The sequence below is a fragment of the Dipodomys merriami genome, unplaced genomic scaffold (assembly GCF_024711535.1).
Source record: "Dipodomys merriami isolate MVZ:Mamm:240054 unplaced genomic scaffold, mDipMer1.0.p SCAF_10, whole genome shotgun sequence".
In the NCBI taxonomy this organism is placed as follows: Eukaryota; Metazoa; Chordata; class Mammalia; order Rodentia; family Heteromyidae; genus Dipodomys; species Dipodomys merriami.
In genome coordinates, this window is record NW_027202271.1 from 7,504,655 (window position 1) to 7,524,867 (window position 20,213).

At 38.9% G+C, this 20,213-nt stretch overlaps 1 protein-coding gene and 1 long non-coding RNA gene across 6 annotated transcripts in view; one reads left to right on the top strand and one right to left on the bottom strand.

Annotated features, from left to right (window-relative positions):
- The window catches only part of Pdzrn4 (PDZ domain containing ring finger 4), a 400,873-nt gene that overhangs the window by 377,023 nt on the left and 3,637 nt on the right, over positions 1-20,213 (top strand). For all 5 annotated transcript variants that reach the window (XM_070034743.1, XM_070034771.1, XM_070034751.1 and 2 more), the window contains 4 exons: positions 4,391-4,489; positions 8,506-8,568; positions 13,267-13,368; positions 17,544-17,660. In XM_070034743.1, the coding sequence (XP_069890844.1) occupies positions 4,391-4,489; positions 8,506-8,568; positions 13,267-13,368; positions 17,544-17,660 (381 nt within the window). The remainder of the gene's footprint in view (positions 1-4,390; positions 4,490-8,505; positions 8,569-13,266; positions 13,369-17,543; positions 17,661-20,213) is intronic.
- The window catches only part of LOC138836286 (uncharacterized), a 445,512-nt gene continuing 430,905 nt past the window's right edge, over positions 5,607-20,213 (bottom strand). Inside the window, exon 8 of the long non-coding RNA XR_011374933.1 lies at positions 5,607-5,664. This is a non-coding gene — a long non-coding RNA (uncharacterized lncRNA). The remainder of the gene's footprint in view (positions 5,665-20,213) is intronic.

The window sequence follows — 20,213 nt, forward strand, 5'->3', positions numbered from 1 at the left end:
AAGTGGTAGAGCACTAATCTTGAGTGGAAAAGCTATAGGAGAGCATGATGCCAAGAGTTCAAGACCCACCCCTGGCACACATACGCTCAACCCCCCCCAACTTCAATCTTCTACCCTATCCTCAATCATTTCTCACAGGATTCGACACCACTGTTCGATTGTATTTTTTAAGTAGACTTCGCATGTTTTCCGTGGAGCCCAGCATCTCAAAGCACATTTCAGTGAAAATGAATGTTGTCTCGTCCCGTGTATGAAATACTTCCAACCACTCACACGTGACTTATGGGTGGTTAACGCTGCTGTCCACTGAAGCTCAGCTTTGATTCGTCTCAGCCCATGAATCGTCTCCATGGAGAAAATGCACAGAGATAGCATTTCACTTTAATGTTGTTCATCAAACAACTTCCTAGTGGCAGGAAAAAAGGTACAAAAGTTGTTAGGGAAAACATTCTATATTACCAGGAGGTAGCTTCTTCAGGAGTCGGGGTGGGGATGTACATGCTGTGGAGGGAATACTTAATTAACTCTATGTGGGAGGATTCCTTTCACATCATCAGAGACTGACAAGCCACCTTTATGGCTCATAAGCTATTAAGGAATGAAAGGAACTTTCTGGACTGTAATGTTTCAATGTACCAATAGGAAATAAGGAAGATGGAAGACATTCTTAAAGCAATGCACTTGGGACTCATTTAGTGGTTTGTGGGATCCAAACGATCTCATGGGGCTCTCTCAGTCTGAAATCTTACCACTATAAATTCAGTCCTTTAAAGGCTTTGTGTTTTCTGCCTTTACTAGTGTGAACTGGGCCACGCTGGGTCTTAGTTGTTGAAGTGAGTGTTTATTTATGTATTTATTTGATTGCACAAATGGGTTTCAATTCAACATGTCTGTTCATGAGTACAATGCATCTTAATGTCACACCTTTCATCATTCTCATCTTAAAGTGATTTTTAATGAAGATGTTTTCAAGATAGATTTAGCAATTATCTTGATGCCCTCATTAACTAGCACTTACCTGCAAAGGCAGGCCAGAAACACCTGTGACATCGATGACACGTGACCATGTCATGTGACTCAAAAAAAAAGCAAGTCTGAGTTTAGTGATGCAGACGTGGAAGCCAGGCTTTCGAGAAACTGAGGCAGGAAGACTACTTGGTCAGGCCGGCCTGGGCAAGGTTGAAAAGTTATTTTGGCCTCCAGATCGTCATCCTTTCTGTGAATCTTGCATCAACGCTTTGATTTTTGGTAGTGAAGTCTTATGAATAGGTTCCTCCCTTTTCATTTCAATAGATACGTTTTATTTCTTTCATTTTTCATTTGTATCTTCTAAAAAGACACCAAAGTCACTGAGAAAACACTTCCAAAAAGTGTTTCCTCTGCGAATGTGTTCTGGAAGTACTGATAGTTTGTTTCTTCCATAAGTTGGCAAGACATTGAACATGAATGGATTTCAGGTTTAACTACAGCTGCTCATCTGCCTTGATTTAAAGGCCCTCATGGCAAGCATTCTTTATGAAAGGCTTACATTTCCTTTTATGTCTCTTAGACATTAGAGACTCCTGTTGTAACGATATACTTTTTTGGCTGCAGTGAAGCCCTTCTGCTCCTGTAAGTCCTTCCTTACAAAATTTTTATAAGCATTTTTTATCTTCAAATAGTTTTGCAGAGGTTTCAACTCAACATGTCAATTTATGAGTATAGTGCCCCATCTCTTCCAGCCCCGCCCCTCCCCTTGAGTTACCTGGCTCCATTTTCACACCTCTGCACCGAGTATTATGACTGTATTCACCCTCCCTTCCTCTCTCTGTGCATCTACTCACCTCCCCTCTCCTCTTCCCCCTTTTCCCAAAAACACATAGATTTGGGCAAGTGCTCTTTATGTGCAGAGGGCATTAACTGTTGCTAATTTTTAGAAGATTCCTGCTTGGTGTGTGTATTTTTGTTGCTGGTGTCATATCCCCCTCTGCTAGTCTTCATCTAGTTGAAAGGATTCTTCATCCTCTTCTATTACTGTTTACCATGCATCATTTCTTTTTTGGACTATTTCATTATAATTTAGAGTATCTTCACCATCAGGCAGAAAATTTTCCACTAATTTGTATCTCACTTGTACCATCTGTGTCAGGATAGGGAAGTTAATTTAGTTGAATTTGCTGTTAGCTATGAAACGATTGGAGTTATGATGGCAAATACTCTCTAGGATTTACCCCATAGTTTATAGCTTAGCATTAAAACAAATGGTTATTATCCAGTGACAGCAATTTCACTAAAATACAAAGGAGTGATGTTTCTTCAAAGTTATTGGAGTATTCTGGAAAAGATCTTGTTTGAAGTTAAAAGTATTTTTAAAATTTTTTTTAAATCCAACTGGGTGCCAGTGGCTCATACTTATAATCCTAGCTACTCAGGAGGCTGAGATCAGAGGCTCGTGATTCAAAGCCAGCCCAGGCAGGAAAGTCTGTGAGACTCTTATCTCCAATTAAACACCAGAAAACCAGAAGTGGCACTGTGGCTCAAGTGGTAGAGCGCCCACCTTGAGCTGAAGAGCTCAGGGACAGTGCCCAAGCCCAGAGTTCACGCCAGCTGACAAAAAATTTCACTTATTATTTTAAGTAGCTGTACCAAAGCATTTCAGTTCAACAAGTCTGAGTTCAATACATTTTCTAAAATATTTTTATTAAGTAGTTGTACAAAAGAGTTAAAAGTACAATATGTCTTGATCAGTGTCACCCCTTCTATCCTTCTGTCTTTTCCAATGCCCCCTCCCATCCCTTCTAGTTGAATTTTTCTTTATTTAGTACTGGTGACTATTTCAGATTCTGGACAATTAATGGGTACTTTGTCTCAGCACATTCTTGATGCTATAATAAAATGCTATGATGGAACATTTTTCACAGTACTGGAGGTTGCAGAGCCCAGGATCAAGCCTAGTGTCTACTAAAGCCCATTTCCTCCTAGAGGCTGCCTATTCTGTGTGTCCTCACATGAATTAGGGACAAGATGGCCTTTGTAGAGGGCAATGATTTCATTCAGGGACTCAAATCTTAGGACCTAATTATCCCCCCAGAGACTCTACTCCTTATACAATGGTAATGTTAGAGATTGGGATTTAAACATGTAACTTGTGATGATCATTTAGATCATAGCATAATTACTGTCTTCTTGATGCACATGGGCACACACACCTATTTTCTTTTTTTTTTTTCTGTTTGTGTGTTTGCCAGTCCTGGGGCTTGGACTCTGGGCCTGGGCGCTGTCCCTGAGCTTCTTCAGCTCAAGGCTAGCACTCTACCACTTGAGCCACAGTGCCACTTCCTGCTGTTTTTGTTTATGTGGTACTGAGGAATCAAACCCAGGGCTTCATGTGTGTGAGACAAGCACTCTACCACTAAGCCACATTCCCAGCCCACACACACCTATTTTCAACCAAAGAGACAAGGCTGCTTAATTGCTACTTTATGAAAAGTTGTGTTGACACTGAGGAAGATTTTGAAGTAAAATCTACCAGCCTTCCTAGCACCAGCCTTCACTCCTAGTGTAAAGATGCCTTGTTCTTCTGCATCTCCTTATTTACTAAAGCTCTGCAACAGGGAGCAAGTGCTCTGTGATTAGAGTGTCAAATCTGTGTTGTTGTACTTGGAATGATGGAACTTATCCTGAGGTCACCTGCTTCTAAAAGTGGTACTATCTGTTTCCGGTATGTAAAAGTGGAATGCGCTGAAATGAATGTCATCGTACTGACTCTAAGTCAGGACTTAGTACACATTGCCTAAGGTCTGGCATTTCAAGCACCTGAGCGATGTGTTACAGAAAATATACTTTCTTCTCCTTTAATGGCTGTGTCTGGCACCACTAGTTCTGTACCACGTAGCTGTGGCTGCCTGTCCTTCAGCCTGGATGAGCCCATTTCTTTCCAAGGGTGAGCATTTCCAGAAAATAATATGTTGACAATCTTGACCAAACCTCCACAAAACTCTTGCTGATTTTCATCTTGCAAACTCAAAAGAAGAAAGTCTTTAAAAAATTCTAACTTCTTTCATTTTATTATAATACAAAGACAACAAAGGGACTCAATATTTTTATGAAGGTTTTGCAAGATACTTTCATATTCTCAGAGATTCTCAATGATTTCTACATAATTTTAGGTGTTTTTGCATTCTTCCAGTTTATAATAAAAATAGTGAAAGTTTAAGACATTTGTGTGACTATAGAGAAATGTACATTGACGATAAATTTTAGTGATCTTTGGCCATAAAAGTTAATTTCAGATGTTGTTTGGTAATTATTAAAACTTCCCAAGTAACTGAAAGTTTATCCTGGAATTATCCATTTTTCCCCTATTATGCCGAGGGCTTTCTGAGATAAATGTTATGTGTGTGGTTCTCAGGAGGTCGAGCTGTGTCGTGTTAGCAGTCAAGAGAAGCTGGGCCTGACAGTCTGTTACCGGACAGATGATGAAGAAGACACAGGCATTTATGTCAGTGAGGTAAGAAATGCTGTAAAGCAGAGATGAGGGGAAGCCACTCACAGTGAGAAAAATCCTCCCTTCCTCATCTTTAACATAAGGAATTGGCCATGTTCCCATTTCTGCCACTTGTGATTAGGAAAGCAAATTATGCTGCCCAAGTAATGTAATCACTATTCAATATGGAATCCTTCACTACAGAACCTTAGCGAGAAAACAAAAAGTGGTGACCTTGTCTATATTGAAATGTATTTCCATAAGAATGAAGGAAGGCAAACAAGGTTTTTGAGCTGCAAACATCTGTCCTTTCATTCTACTGCATCTTAGGTGAACAATAAATATCCCTGGCAATATTGTTGACCTAAGCTACCATAGCTATTATTTCAAGCTAAGAGTAATGGCAATCACATCTCTCACTCTGTTAAATACCCCAATAGTATACATATCAGTAGGCCAGTCACTTTCAAGAAATGACAAGACAAATATGAGACACTGTTTTAGTATTATTTGCTTTGTTTCCATGCCTGTACTGGGGCTTGAACACAGGTCCCGTAATATGTTCATTCAAGGCTGGTACTCTACCAGTTCAGTCATACTTCCACTTCTGGCTTGTTAAGCAGAAAAAAGGAGTATCAGGAACTTTTCTGTCCAGGCTGGCTTTGAACCATGATCGTCAGATCTCAGTCTCCTGAGTAGCTAGGATTACAGGTACAAGCAACTGTGTCCAGCTGTATTCATAGCATTGAGAGACTGTTGAGCAACATATGTCACCATGGGAGTTTTTTTTAATCACCTAAGAAAAAATTTAGACAAGTATGGTTTCACAAAAAAATTTACTTGTATACTTACCTAGGTACACACACACATATAGCCTAACTCCTGCAAACATGTATACATGAGTCAGAATAGCATGGAAAAGCAATTGGTATCTATTTTGTCCATCTTTTCATGATCATGATGTTAAAAGCATTACCTAACATAAAGGATCTTTCAACAAGAAACTTACTGTGACAATGTTTCTTGTTTATATTTTTGTTGACTGCTGTTTATTTGATTTGGGTTTTGGTGTTTGAAGACAAGGCCCTGCTAGGTAGCCCACACTAGCCGTGAACTTGGAATCAATCCTCCTGTCTTCTTAGTTCTGGGATTCCAAATGTGAGCCCCATGCTTTGCTATGTCTTCCTGTTTTAATAGAACTGTTTAGAAAATGGGAGATATCATGTAATTAATGCATTTAGAAAGTGTTACTAGTCTTTATCATAATTAAATATTAGCTCCTAGGATAAACTGCAGATTATTTGGTAATTCCTCTGATTGAGGAAGTAATTTTTTAAACCCAATGAAGAATTTTTGTCATATGCACAGAAGTAAAAAGGTAGAAGTTTAATTTGGTTACTGTTCTGACTACAAAGTTTGAGTTGTAAATGACTTTTGAGTGAGATACAACTGAATATTCATCCCTCAGTGTTTTCTGGTAAGTCTCTAGTTACCATTGGGACATACAGATTTGAATTTTTTTTCAGAGATGATAAGTCACAGAAACGAAGCACACATACCTGGAATATTATCCTTATTCCTACTACATGTAATGAATTATAGTGTGCAGCATGCTGATTCACCATTTAAACCCTAGTTATTATAGATGGTTCCACTAGTAAGAAAATAATATCTAACATCTGCATTGAAATGCTTTGCTTGGACAAAAATCTGAAGCCATCCCATGAAACTTAATGGAATTACCCCTAGTGAACAGAAAGCCATCACTCAAGTTTGACCCATTAAAATAGTGATAAAGCTCTTTTAAAAGAACTTGAAATAGATACTTATTCTAACATAATTCATCATTAGTATAATTTTCCCTATATGTAAAATGGTACTGAGTAATGAAATGTATACAGATAAGGTTTTATTTCCACTTCTTGAGCAATACAGATTGTAAACCTCATTATAAATTAATATCCTCAAAGACAGAAGTCCCTTTAATAAATATGGAACTTCTATGTCAGTATGGTATTCTGGGACAACTAGAGAAAGATTTTTAAAGAATCGCCTTAGTAGAAAGCAGATTTCCTAAGTTCAGAAAACCTGGTATTAATTTCATTCATTATCAGGTGAAGAAGTCCATGCTTAATAATTGTTATTGAGTTATAAATATGAGGAGAAAGAAAGAAGAATAGAAAGGAGAAAGGGTAAACAATGGTCTTTAAGTTCTGCTTAGTTCACTTTTTGGGGGGTTAATATTTTCAGAATGAATTATTTTTGACAGAGAAAAACTTGATACATACTGTTGTAAATCCATAGAAAATCTTTTGGACCATGATTTTAAATATATATTTTAAAACACAACAAATCAAAGAAAAGTTGGACAAATGGGATTGCATGAAGCTGCAGAGCTTCTGCATGGCAAAGGACATAACTAGCAAGATCAATAGAAAGCCCATGGATTGGGAGAAGATCTTTACTAGCCATACAACGGACAAGGGTCTCATATCTAAAATATACTTGGAACTCAAAAAATTAAATCCCCTAACAACAAATCCTCAAAGAAACAACTGCGCAATAAATAAGTGGGCTAAAGACTTAAAGAGAAACTTCTCTGAAGAGGAAATAAGAATAGCCAATAGATACATGAAGAAAATGCTCAACCTCTCTAGCTATAAAAGAAATGCAAATCAAAACAACATTGAGATTCCACTTCACCCAAGTTAGAATGGCTATAATCAAGAACTCTAGTAACAACAGATGCTGGAGGGGATGTGGCCAAAAGGGAACCCTACACTCCATTGTTGGTGGGAATGTAAACTTGTTCAACCACTTTGGAAAGCAGTATGGAGGTTCCTCAAAAGACTCCACATAGAGCTCCCCTATGACCCAGCAATCCCACTTTTGGGCATTTACCCAAATGATCCCAAACAAGACCATACTAAAGCTACCAGCACAACTATGTTTACTGCAGCATTATTTACCATAGCTAAAATATGGAACCATCCCAAATGCCCCTCAGTAGATGAATGGATTAAGAAAATGTTATATATATATATCAAAAAGAATGACATTGCCCCATTTGTTAGGAACTGGAAAGACTTGGAAAAAATTATATTAAGTGAAGTAAGCCAGGCCCAAAGAAACATAGGCCCCATGGTTTCCCTTATTTGCAATAACTAGTATATGTCTGGGACAAGCAGAAAAGTTCAAAAGGTATGTACATATGACCAGATAAGATGATAAGTGAAATGAACCTCAAGATAGTGACACAGTGGTTTTATCTTTCTTGTTATTGTTTCTAATGTATTTATAATGTACCATGTGATTTTTTTTTGTTGCTTTGTATGCTCCTCCCCCACAGTATAACCCCTGTTTTCACTGTTTTTGATGTGGGTGCCTTGCATCTTGTATATACACTTCTCTAATTTGGGGAGGGGAAGGGAAAAAACAAAATATTTAAATAAATAGGGATACAGGTTGACCCACTGTAACAATGAGATGTACAAGACACTATGTTGAAAAACGAACTTTATAATTTAGGCGTGGGGGGGGGGCTCTAGTGTAGTTGTGGAGGTGGGAGGGAAGGGATGGGAGGAGAAAAACAAAGGAGGAGGCAACAATGTTTGATAGGAAATATACTCATTACCGTGCTCATGTAACCCCTCTGTACAGTATTTTTACAATAAAAAAAAACTTTTAAAAAATAAAAAGAAAAATATATTTTAATCCGGTGGCAGTGGCTCATGCCTGTAATGCTCACTACTCAGGAGGCTGAGATCTGAGGATCATGGTTCAAAGCCAGCCAAGGCAGGAAAATCCATGAGACTCTTATCTCCAACTAATCACCTAAATGCTGAAAGTGGAGCTGTGGCTCAAGGGGTAGAATGCTAGCCTTGAGCACAAAAGCTCAGAGATAACACTCAGGCCCTGAATCCAAGCACCAGGACTGGAATAAAACAACTTATATATGCGTGTGTGTATGCATGTGTGTGTGTCTGTATTTGAGAAAATTGCCTATTCTCCACTGAATAAGAATGTCTCCTCTGTTACAGATAGATCCCAATAGCATTGCTGCCAAAGATGGGCGAATCCAAGAAGGGGATCGTATTTTGCAAGTAGGTGGTGCGGTTAGTTCAAGGTGCCCAAGGTTTCTTTTTCATTGTCTTTTCTTTGGAGTATTATTGTGGACAAAACAAGCTATCAGAAACATGTGTAAGTAATGCTGGTGCCATTTCCTAGGAACTACTAGCTAACTTATTAGTGGTTGAGATGGACTGCAGGGAGATGACTCGACTTCACCTTCCAGCTTAAGCCTTCTCTTTCCACGCCATCATTTAACCTCCTTTCAGCTGCACCTCATTTCACATCTTCAAAAAATAGCATTTGCAGTTCAAAACCAGCCAGGAAAGTCCATGAGACTCTTGTCTCCAATTAACTAGCAAAAAAGCCAGAAGTGGAGCTATGGCTCAAATGGTAAAATGCCAGCCTTGAGTGAAAAAGCCAAGAGCATGAAGCCCTGAACGTATCCACACACACACTCAAAAAGGTACCATTTTATTATACCATCCATCCAATGAAAGATCCAAAATAATTGAATTTTTAATTAAAACAATTTAAATGCACAGTCGCTTTACTAACATCTCCACCTAAATAGATTGGAAATAATATAACCATTCCATTCTCAGAGCCATGTTATACCCAGCAATCCTGATACAATGCTGCTGGAGAGCAGAATGCACAATGACATCATGAAAGCCCTGGAAGACTTTCCTGCTCAGGCACGGAAGGATTCTTCTTGGCTCCATTTTCAGATGCACCCAGTGTCTCTATTGGTTTTCTTACTGCATCCTTACTATCCTCAGCTGTCTCTTCTCCCCCAGTTCCCACCATGGTCTGTCACTTTCCAGCCAACCACTCTCTCACAGGATAAACAGTTACTAAAATTACTTCTATTAGGTCTGTGGGTATAGTTGGATAGAAATAAAATGCCTCTATTTCCATACATGCATATTTTATGTTTTGACACTTCTGAATATTTGGCTATGTTGTAAGCAAGTAAATATTCAAAGAAAGGATCTGCAGGAATGTAAAGTATTCCTTAATAGAGTTGCTTTGGTGAAGATAACAGCAGGATTGATAAAATGCTGTTTTCTGTCTGATTATATATTCTGTGATGAATATGTCCCACTTAATGAGTAAATACATCACATTAAAACATCTAGGATTCAATTCTGTCTCTACACATTGGAGACAAAAATATCTTAAGAGTGATGGTGAAATTATGCCCACAAACTAACAGCTCCAGGTGTTGGGTGAGGGGATAATGGAATACCCCTCAATGAACCATCAATGACTCCTTTCCCAGGGAGACAAGAACAGGGAAAGCAGATTTCCTTCTGACCCATGAGGTTTCCTGGCTGGTTTTTATTTCAATGAATCTCTCTGGGGAAAGTTTGATTTTAATGTTCTATTTAATCTAACCTCAGTACAGTTTGTTTATGGTCCTGACTTCATTGTGTAACTAAAATTTTCTTCCTGTAGAACACCATAAGCTTGTTTGATGATCTCACTCACACACACACACACACACACACACACACACACACACACACACACACACACACACACACACACACACACAGAGAGAGAGAGAGAGAAGATAATGAGCCAACTTCATGAAAGCATTTCTAGTGTTTGTGTGTTTGCTCTGCAAAGGCTTGGTGGTTCCATCTGCTATAGCCTGATCAAGAACTTGTGTCTAGTTTCTTCCCAGGAATTGATCTTGGTAACTCCTCTCACAAACTTACAGGGCTGAGAAATGCACTTCTGAGCTAGGTTTCTATAGGATAGCACTCCATATTCTCATTTTGTCCTCAGGATGGTAAATATATAACATTTTCTACGAGCAACCTAAGTCATGTAGACCAGAAAGTCAACCATGTTCCTAAGGATTACTTTCCATACAAAACTGTCAGAATGCAATCAATGTGATATTCTAATGAGTTCTTTGCTTTCTGGGCCCTCCATACGGATCCATAGCCTACCTTCTTCCCTTTCTTTTCTTTCCTTTGAATAGTTTCGCCTCATTTCTGTTGTTATTTTCATATCCATATCTCCACCCTTCATCATTCTTTCTGTCCATATTAATATATGTGTGCATTTCTGAAATGAGTCTCCCTTCTTTGGCCTGTTATCCTAAGAAATTTCATACGTAGTTGGATGAAAGAATTTCAGTTGCCCATCTGCTTCTGGAACAGTACAGGAAACCTAAAAATTAGTATATTTAAGCATTAATAATGTATTAAGCCCATTTCTGTATTCCTCATTATCACCTCTTCTTGTTTGTCCTCTCATCTTCTCTTCCTCTTTCTCTCTCTCTTCTCAAATACAGAAGGTAGATTAGGCCTAAATTGACACTTTCTTTTTTTTTTTTAACTAAGCTATTAAAGTACCAGAGTCATAAAACAAAAGATAATATCCACCTTGGAAACTATTATCATATGACAGACCTGTATGTACACAGACATTTCTGCACCAATACTGGGACTTGAACTCAGGGCCTTATGCAGTTCGTGGTCCCTTGGCTTTGTGTGTGGTTCTTTTTACTCATGCTTATTTCTGCTCTTTCGCATAAAGGACATTCCTGTACTTCTAGATCTGACTTCTAGTTCTCAGGATTCTATTTCAGATCAAGCCAGCCTTGGATAACTGTAATTTATGGATAGATAATTTTGAAACCCCAACCTCAAGGCTCTAAGCTTCCTTAACTCCAAATGTGTTTACTGATAATTTACATTAATGGCTAGAAATAATAATCTCTATGGTGAAATCCTGGGATTTCTTAGTCTTCTTATATGCAAATTGCAATTCCCTAATATGTTCACAAATTTCCCCATTGTTTTCTCATGAACCTTTTTTTCAGTTGTCTAGCAAGGGTGAAGCCCTGAAGTTAAGATCCCAGTTCTATCTCCTTACCAAATTACTTACTAGACTATTTCTCCTAGGAGAAAATACTATTGGTTCAGCAGAAAATTATAAATAGATTTCTCTTTACATTTTTTTTCTAGTTGTGATGGTCCCTTGGCTTTTTTGCTAAAAGTCTAGTGCTCTGACACTTGAGCCACAGTTCCACTTCTAGCCTTTTGCTGGTTAATAGGAGATAAGAACCTTCCATAATCAATCATTTTGAACCAAAACCCTCAGATCTATATACATATTCAAGTGAGAAACGGGGGGTGGGGGTGGGGGGTGAGGTGGCTATTAAGAAGAAAACCCTACTGTGATTTGTTTTTCACTATTATCGTCTGCTGGCCTGGTTAGCAGATCCTAACTACATATGATAGACTCTGGAATAAGGAATCTTCCTTGTGGCCTGAGGTTGAGAACTTGTGCTCACTTTCCAGTAACTACATCTGTACCCCCAGACTCTCAGAGAGAAAAAAAAGCACAGTGGTTTCCTTCATGCTTTTACACAGAAATCTTTACACAGGGAAAGATATTAAATTATTGAAAACAGGGTTGTGAAGCCACATTTTCATCCAGTTCAATATCCAAGGAATTAATAGTTTTTTGTTGCTGTTGATAAAAGTATTTTTTTGGGGGGGTCCGGTTGTGGGGCCTGAACTCTGGGCCTGGGCGCTGTCCCTCAGCTCTTCAGCTCAAGGCTAATGCTCTACCACTTGAGCCACAGTGCCACTTGCAGCTTTTTTCTTTTTTGCTTATGTGGTGCTGAGGAATCGAACCCAGGGCCTCAAACATGCAAGGCAAGCGCTCTACCACTGAGCCACCTTCCCAGCCCATGATAAAAGTATTTTTGAATTAATAATTTTAAGGAGGATTTCCCTCTTAAATTTTTTGCCACCTATTTTGATGACATACTAGATATCAAAATCTTCATTATCATCATGGACCTGAGTAATCAATAAAATTAATTTTAAGATATGATCCAAAGGAAAAAATACACTTGAAGCTTTCTATTTTAAAATGGAACCTTTACATTCTTTAAACAATTCTAGTTTTAGTATTTTGGAAAGTGAAAACAAATATAGATTCAAATACTCCAAGAATCATTTCTGTGTAATGAAAGTTTACTAAGGGTTACTAGAATAAAATTGCCTTTATAAACACAAAACAATAAAATGGAAGAAAATAACTTTTAGGTAATTTTAAAGTATGTGCATGCGTTTTGTGGTTTTAGAAAGGAACGGGTGTGTCCTTGAGGGTAATCCTGATTAGCTATTCTCCCCTTTGATAGCTGAGCCCTGAGAGACAGACCTTCAGAGCCATGCTTGGGCAACTGAGGCAGACCCACACACCAATAGGAAATGATTAAATGAGAATGCAATCTTCGTGGCCTGGGCGCACTGCCTGGTGAGAGATAATACTGCAGCTCTTTAATTGGCTCGCAGCAAGCATGCGGGATGACGGATTTCAGTTGTGGCATTGCTGGTCCTGCTTTCCAGGCACTATTATCTCAGAGTGACACTTCCATTACTCTGAGCGGAGAAAGATGAACGTCACCTGTCAGGGGCTGGTTAATTGTGTTGCTAGATGTATGTTGCCAGGGCGCAGGTTGGACATTTATGAACATAACTGCTTCCTCTGATGTCCGCCATCCTTCAGGGATCGATATGGCTCTTACAGTAAGCGTGTAATGGAGTGAGGGCACTTTCCACACGAGGGGCTGGAGATGAGCCCATTGTGTGAGCTGCGTTGTCCATACATTTACCATAAATGAGCTGATATTTGCCATTTATTGTGTGTGCAGCATTGTGGAAATGGAAACTAATGTGCCAGTTTCGTTTGTTTTCTAGATAAATGGCGAAGATGTCCAGAATCGAGAGGAAGCCCTGGCACTGCTGTCCAGTGAGGACTGTAAGAGAATCGTGCTACTTGTTGCCAGGCCAGAGATTCAGGTCAGGAAAGAGCAGGCGTCTTGAGACTGAACTGCTGTGAATGTGTTTGTGTTCATTTCCACCATTCTAAACTCAAATCACCACCATGGATATCTGTAAAAGGAAACACACAAAGAAGACTAGCAGGTGCTGATGGCTCATGCCTGGAACCCCAGCTACTCAGGAGGCTGAGATCTAAGGAGTGCAATTTGCAGCCAGCCTGGGCAGACATATCTTCGAAACTCATATCTCCAGTCACCCACCAAAAAGTCAGGAATGGAGATATGGTTCAAGTGGTAGGATACTAGCCTTGAGCAAAAGTTCAAGGCCCTGAGTTCAAGTCCTTGTACAGGCACACAGACATACAAATTTTAAGACTGACAGTGTCCCTTACAATGATAGCTAAATAAACATCCTCTTCAAGAAAAAAAAATAAACACATAAAACAGTGACTTGAAGTTTAATTCTGTGTGACTCTTCCCTTGAGGATTCTACCTAAAAATTGGTGTATTAAGATGAATCTGAGGAAAAAAATAGTCTATCTCACTACTTTCTTAACTTTTATCAAACAAAATATGTAGCATAGGGTGAGTTCCATTTATATAGTTTTTTTTCTTTTTTGCTAAACATTTTATGTGACAAAAACATTTGGCCTCCAAACTTGATGCATGTAACAGAATGTTTTAAAAATCCATTTACAGAGGAAGACATCAGGACAGTCTAGGAGAGGAAGGAAAGTACTAGAGATATTTCTTTTCCTTCCTATTTAAATCCCTTCCCCCAACAGAGGAGGGACATCACTCTGCCATCCTTCCATCCATCCGTCAGTAGTTTTGAGTGAAGTTAGTTATGTCACCATTTGTCTCCTAAGTTATTGATTGGATATTTTTCAGACTCAGTAACTATATACCACCTATAAATTACATTGAGTAAGTGTATTTCAGTGTCATACTGAGGCCTGACTTGAATATAGTGGTTATAAAAGATCACCCTTTCCGCATATATTTCCTTTATGCCTTTGACCATTCTAAATGGTTCTCATAAAGTCTGCCATAGCCTGAAGCAGCGTACAGCTACACACCTGAGATCTCACAAGCTTGGAAAGAAAACCGGATGGCCTGGCTGGTTTGACTGGGTGTGATTGGATTTTTTAAATATCTTATAAATTATACCAACTACCCAGAAACATGGCTAACCAGTTCTCTCTGTGATTCTAAGTTCTTGGAAAAGAAAAGGGCTAAAACTACATGGTGGTGAGATCCATAATAAAATGAGCTCAGTAACTACACCTATGGTAGAGGAAATACTGCTCTGCTATAGAAGAAAGTCATTCAGAACTAAAGCATGTCCTCAAACGATACCACCGAGTAGCCATAAATACCATGAAAATAAATCCAGAAACGAATGGCACAAGACTAGGCCCTGTTAATGTTTGGTAGAAGACATATACTTGTCAGAACCAGTGACACTTTGAATTATCTAGCTTGCACTTCAGGACTTTGCCCTCCAAAGAGTCAGTACTTTGGGGTGAATTTTCAAATGAGAATTCCTTCCCACAGGGGATAGTCACCTGATGCTAGGCTGCCATCCTGCCTTCCGAAATCAGGGCTGAATCCACCCCTTGATTCAAAACAGCTTTCCTGGCCTGGATTTATCTTAGGATAGTCAACCAAGGAACTACATCTTAATATTATACTTTAAAAACATATCTTAATACAGGCTATAAACAGACACAAAAAGATCCTAAAAGAAACCTTGTGTCTACATCACCCAGCTTTTTCCATCAAATTCAGTGTTATCTCATTTCATTTTATGTAAGACTATTTTATTCAGGGCCAATGTGGAAGGTTGTGTGAGCGCGCGCATGCATGTGTGGTTTTTCTAGCATGTTTTCATTCTTAGAAATGATCTATGGAGTTGCTGGGGGCAATATTGTACATCTGTGCAATATTTTTAAATAACTCATTTCCTTCTTTCCCTGTCACCTTCCTTTCATTTCCTGCCTATTTTCTTCCTCAGACCATTAAAGATATTGCTTTTCTGTCCCAGTCCCCTCAGGACTTGGGGGCAGAGAGGCTCTGGTAGGAACTTGGAGCCATGTTTTTTCTGTAAGACAGTGTATTTTTTTCTTCCTGCCTCCCCGCCACCCTCCACCCCCCCCCCCCGCCCCCGCCTGCAATCTCACATGTGCTCCATTTTGGTGCAGACAGCATACCCGGTATTACAACGACAGTCCTTTGTTCCTGTAGCCCAGCTCTGGCAAGGGACAGCCTGTCTCCAAGAGTCACACTATAGTAAGCCTAGTTGAGAAGAGGAAAAAACAGGTGGGCAAGGAGACTTGCCTCTTGCTATGTTGTGTTCCCCCAGCCTAGAAGGAAGCAATGCAGACATGAACTGACTGCCCAGGGCAACTCAGTAAGAAAGAGTTATAAGGAATAATTACTCTCTACTCTTTTCTCTTTCTCTTTCCAAACCCTTCGTTTAAACCTTACAAGACAATGTTACATTATTCACTCTATCAGTATTTAGTTTGACATGATTATAAACAACAAAAATTAAAAAAAATCATTGCTATATTTAGACAAAAGACATTCTTAGCATTAAGTACTTGCTGTTTGGAGTCTGGCATTAGTGGCTTTCTGACACTAAAATGGGATTCAAGAATGTAACAATGCTCGATAGGAAATGGACTCATTACCTTGCTCATGTAACTGTAACCCCTCTGAACAGTATTTGTCCAATAAAAAACGTACAAAATAATAAACTAAAATAAAACTACTACCTGAAAAACAAAACAAGCAAAACAAGAATGTAACCTTGAGCAAAAAGGCAAGTGAGAGTTAAAGGGTATACTGATGCATGCGTGCACACAGGCACACACACACACATTTGATTATTTATTGGTTAAAAAACCCCTCAAACTATTGTCCATTTTTGCTCCCTAGAAAGCTATTGCTCCTTGTAACACAGAAAAGCAGAGCTTTGACAATAATCCAATTCATTTAATAAGCGCAGTCAGCTAATTTACGTAATCCAACTGCAAAAATCCACTTTGAGGCAAATTATCTCTACTGACTGTCACTGGCAATCATATCAGCTAGGTAATGACCAGCTTTTACTTCACTTTGTATGGAGAAGCCAAAGGGATTTGTTCAGTTCAATTTGTGTAAGATTCCCTCAAGAATACTTGTGTCTAGCACCTACATGGCTAGTGCTTCCATGAGCTGCCCCACGTGATGCCCCCTTCAAATGCCAGAGCATCTGTGGCCTTGTTCCTTATAGTTGGACCTCATAACCAAACCAAAATAGACATGATGGACCTGGTGGTGGTGGTTCAGTGATAGGAATGAAGCTCTGGGATCAATCTTCAGCAACCTAAAAAACCAGACCTCATTTTTTTTCTTCCTATTGACAAAGAACAATTTTAGCTGGGTACTAGTGCCTCACACCTGTAACCCTGGCTACTCAGGAGGCTGAGATTTGAGGGTAGTGGTTTCAAGCTATCTCAAACAGAAATATCCTATGAGACTTTTATCTCCAGTTAAACAAAAAGCTGGAAGTGGAGGTGTGGCTAAAGTGGTAGAACACCAGCCTTGAGCAAAACAGCTAAGTGAGAGCGAGGTCCTGAATTCAAGCCCTGGTACACACACACACACATACACACAAATGATTTAGATTTTTATTCCTTCTTAACAGATAAAAATATCTGTGTGTTCTTTGGTGGCAAGGAACTACTCTGTTGCCTTGAGAGCCACCCAACTAAAAATTTAAAAAGTAGGATGAGATTCCGTCAGCTCGGGGTGAGAAGCACCCTGTGTATCACCTCCTTGGGACATAGCTCTGCCATGGGGTTCTTTTTCACAGAGCAACAGTTGTAAGGATCACAGCTAAAGATTATGCCTTTGCTTTTCATATGCTCTGAAAGAGAGTCGTTGTTCTCTGGAGATTTATTTGGTTATAAGACAAAAATACGTAGCTCTGTTTCAGAGAAGGATAAAAGGCCTAAGAATCCTTTTTTAAAAAAAATTATTATTGGTAACCCCCTTTTCTTCTGAGAGGTAATCTATAGGAGGCTGGTATTCTGCAGATAATCATTATGATAAAAGGAACTGGTCAGGCGTCCCCATTTAAGTTTCCCCTGTTTTAGCATGAGATCTTCCTAACGTAATAGAAAGTACTAATGTATTCTTTCGCAGCTGGATGAAGGCTGGCTGGAAGATGAAAGGAATGAATTCTTCGAGGAGTTAAACTTGGAGATGCTGGAAGAACAGCATAATGAAACAACGCAGCCTACTTCCAAGGAGGTGGAGCAGGTAGGGGCCAACAATTTCAACTACATCATTTGAAATGTTGCTAGTTCCTTTGTTAATATGGAACCAGAAATGGGAAAGAAAACATGAATCAAAGGGTTTGATCAAACATCTCTGTAATGTGAATTCTGTGGAGTACATGTTATCTCAAATGAAGCAAAGGAAATATATTTTTTTCTATTAAGCATTCTAATTATATATTAGTGTGTGGTCCTGGTCATTTCTCTCACTGTAGCAAAACAAGATCAATAGAATCCAGATTCTTAGGTGTCACTCATGTCACTCTAAGCTGTCAGTTTACCCATTTATCATCATAATCTCAATGTTAATTCTTTAATACATCCTAAAGATCATCTCTTTAAAACAAAACTCCTGACAGATTTAGCCACATGTAGCATAAATATCACTTATCCAAGCTTAATAAATGAAGTGTGTTTATGTGTTAGCATCTCATAACAAAAATGCACGTGTGAACATATGCTCATAGACAAAATAAGTCATCAGATTTCCAGCCACAGTGTCAACACAGCTGTGCGTGGGTCAGGTGAGCAGCATGGATTTAGGCTAGTGTGGTGACTGCTATTCAATAAAGACTGGACAGATTGATATTTTTATGTATGACTTCAACAAGTGGGCACAATAGAGATATTTTTTTGGCAGCAGCTGCTGGTTACAAACAAAAAAGTCTTTGCTCCAGGCTTTCTCTCCCTTAGATACAAAATATGGTCTGATGCAGAATTGACAGGAAGATGTTGAATTGAAGAAGTTAGGGAGGATTCCTGTCTAGGTAAAGCGATACTGTGTCAAGAACTACCCACTCATCAGGCATAATACAAATGTCAGGTGTCCCTGAGGTTACATTCTCATTGTGTGGAAACTGTTCTTCACCATGAGACTGAAAAATGATGAGAATTATAGATACCTTTAAAAGTCCCTTGCCCTTCGAAACCATAATACTGCATTAGAAATGCCTTGGTAGAACCCTAGAAATTCTAAGTTGAATGAAACTATGTTTACAGTTGGTCATAGACCAAGGATAAAGGAATGCCCATTCTATTTAAAAATCTAAATAGATCCAAATGCATCTATTTAGGTATGTTGGCTCATACCTATAATTCTAGCTACTTCAAGAGGCCAAGATTTGAGGACCCCAGTTCAAAACCAGCCCAAGCAGGAAAGTCTATGAGGCTTTGATGTCCAATTTACCAGGAAGTGGTGTGGTTCTGGTCATAGATTATTAGTCTTGAATGTGAAGCCCTCAGTACAGACTCACACACACGAATTTAAATAAGCATACACAGATGTGTATGAATCTGCTCTTAGGAAAAGTTTCACTTTCTATATACTATCTTTGGTCATGTGGCTGCTGCTGAGTTCATTTTTAGAGTTTCTCATAGCTGATTTTTAGCTTTTGAACTGTGTATAAAGGAAAAATAGCAGCCTTTGTTAAAATCATGTGTGGTTTTATAACTCACTGCAAGATAGAAGAAATATCATAATTAACATGACCTATGAACTCATATGCCAGCATCAGTAACAGCATTGAGGGTGATATGTGTGACACATATTACATAGCACAGAGACCTCACATTGTTAGCTTATAGTTGGGAGATACAAATGTGACTTACTTATCAATACATTTGAAATGATAACAAATGAGAAAAAGAATTTTTCTGCTAGTACTTGTGTGAAATGAAACAGAAATTAACTATTGAGAGATCCTAATTTTAGACTTATTTTAGAATAACTTTATTACCAATTCCACCATTCTTTAGCGCTAACTGGCTTAATTATATTTAAGAATGTAGTTATACCTTTAGAGGAAAGACAGACAAACCTAGCAGTAAGCAATCAAAAACTTCAAGCTACATACTATAGGTTATATGACAGAAGAGAAAATAATTTTACTATTATTTACAAGCAAAGTATGTAAGCAACTAATTAATGAGATAAGGTAGATTGTTCTGTATGAAAGCCAAGGAATAGAATTGTGTATATACATACATATACCATCTTCTTTGTCTGTGTATGTGTGTGTGTGTATGTGTGTGTGTGTGTTTCAGAAGCATTTTTTTTGTGATACTAAATTTTAAGGATCTCATCTTTGTTAGGAAGGTGCTCTACCATTTAAGCCATGACCCTAACCCTTTTATGCTGGTTATTTTGGAGATACTGCCTCGCTTCTTGCCCAGGCTTGTTTCTAGGCCATGGACCACCACCTATTTAGGCTTTCAATTTTAGCCAGCGAGACAGGTGCATGCCTCCATGGCTAACTTCTTTCCATTGAGATGGAGTCTCTCAGACTTCTTCCCCTGCTGTCCTAGCATCATGGTCCTCCCAACCTCAGCCTCTCACATAGTTGGGACAACAGGTGTGTACCCCTACATCCAGCTACTGGTTGAGAAAGGGTCTTGTGTATATGCCTAGACTGGCCTGAAATCACAATCCTTCTGATCTCAGCCTCCCAAGTAGCTAGGATTGCAGTTAGGAGAGATCTATACCAGCTAAGGACTTTTTTTTTTTTTTTTTTTTTTTTTTTGCCAGTCCTGGGGCTTG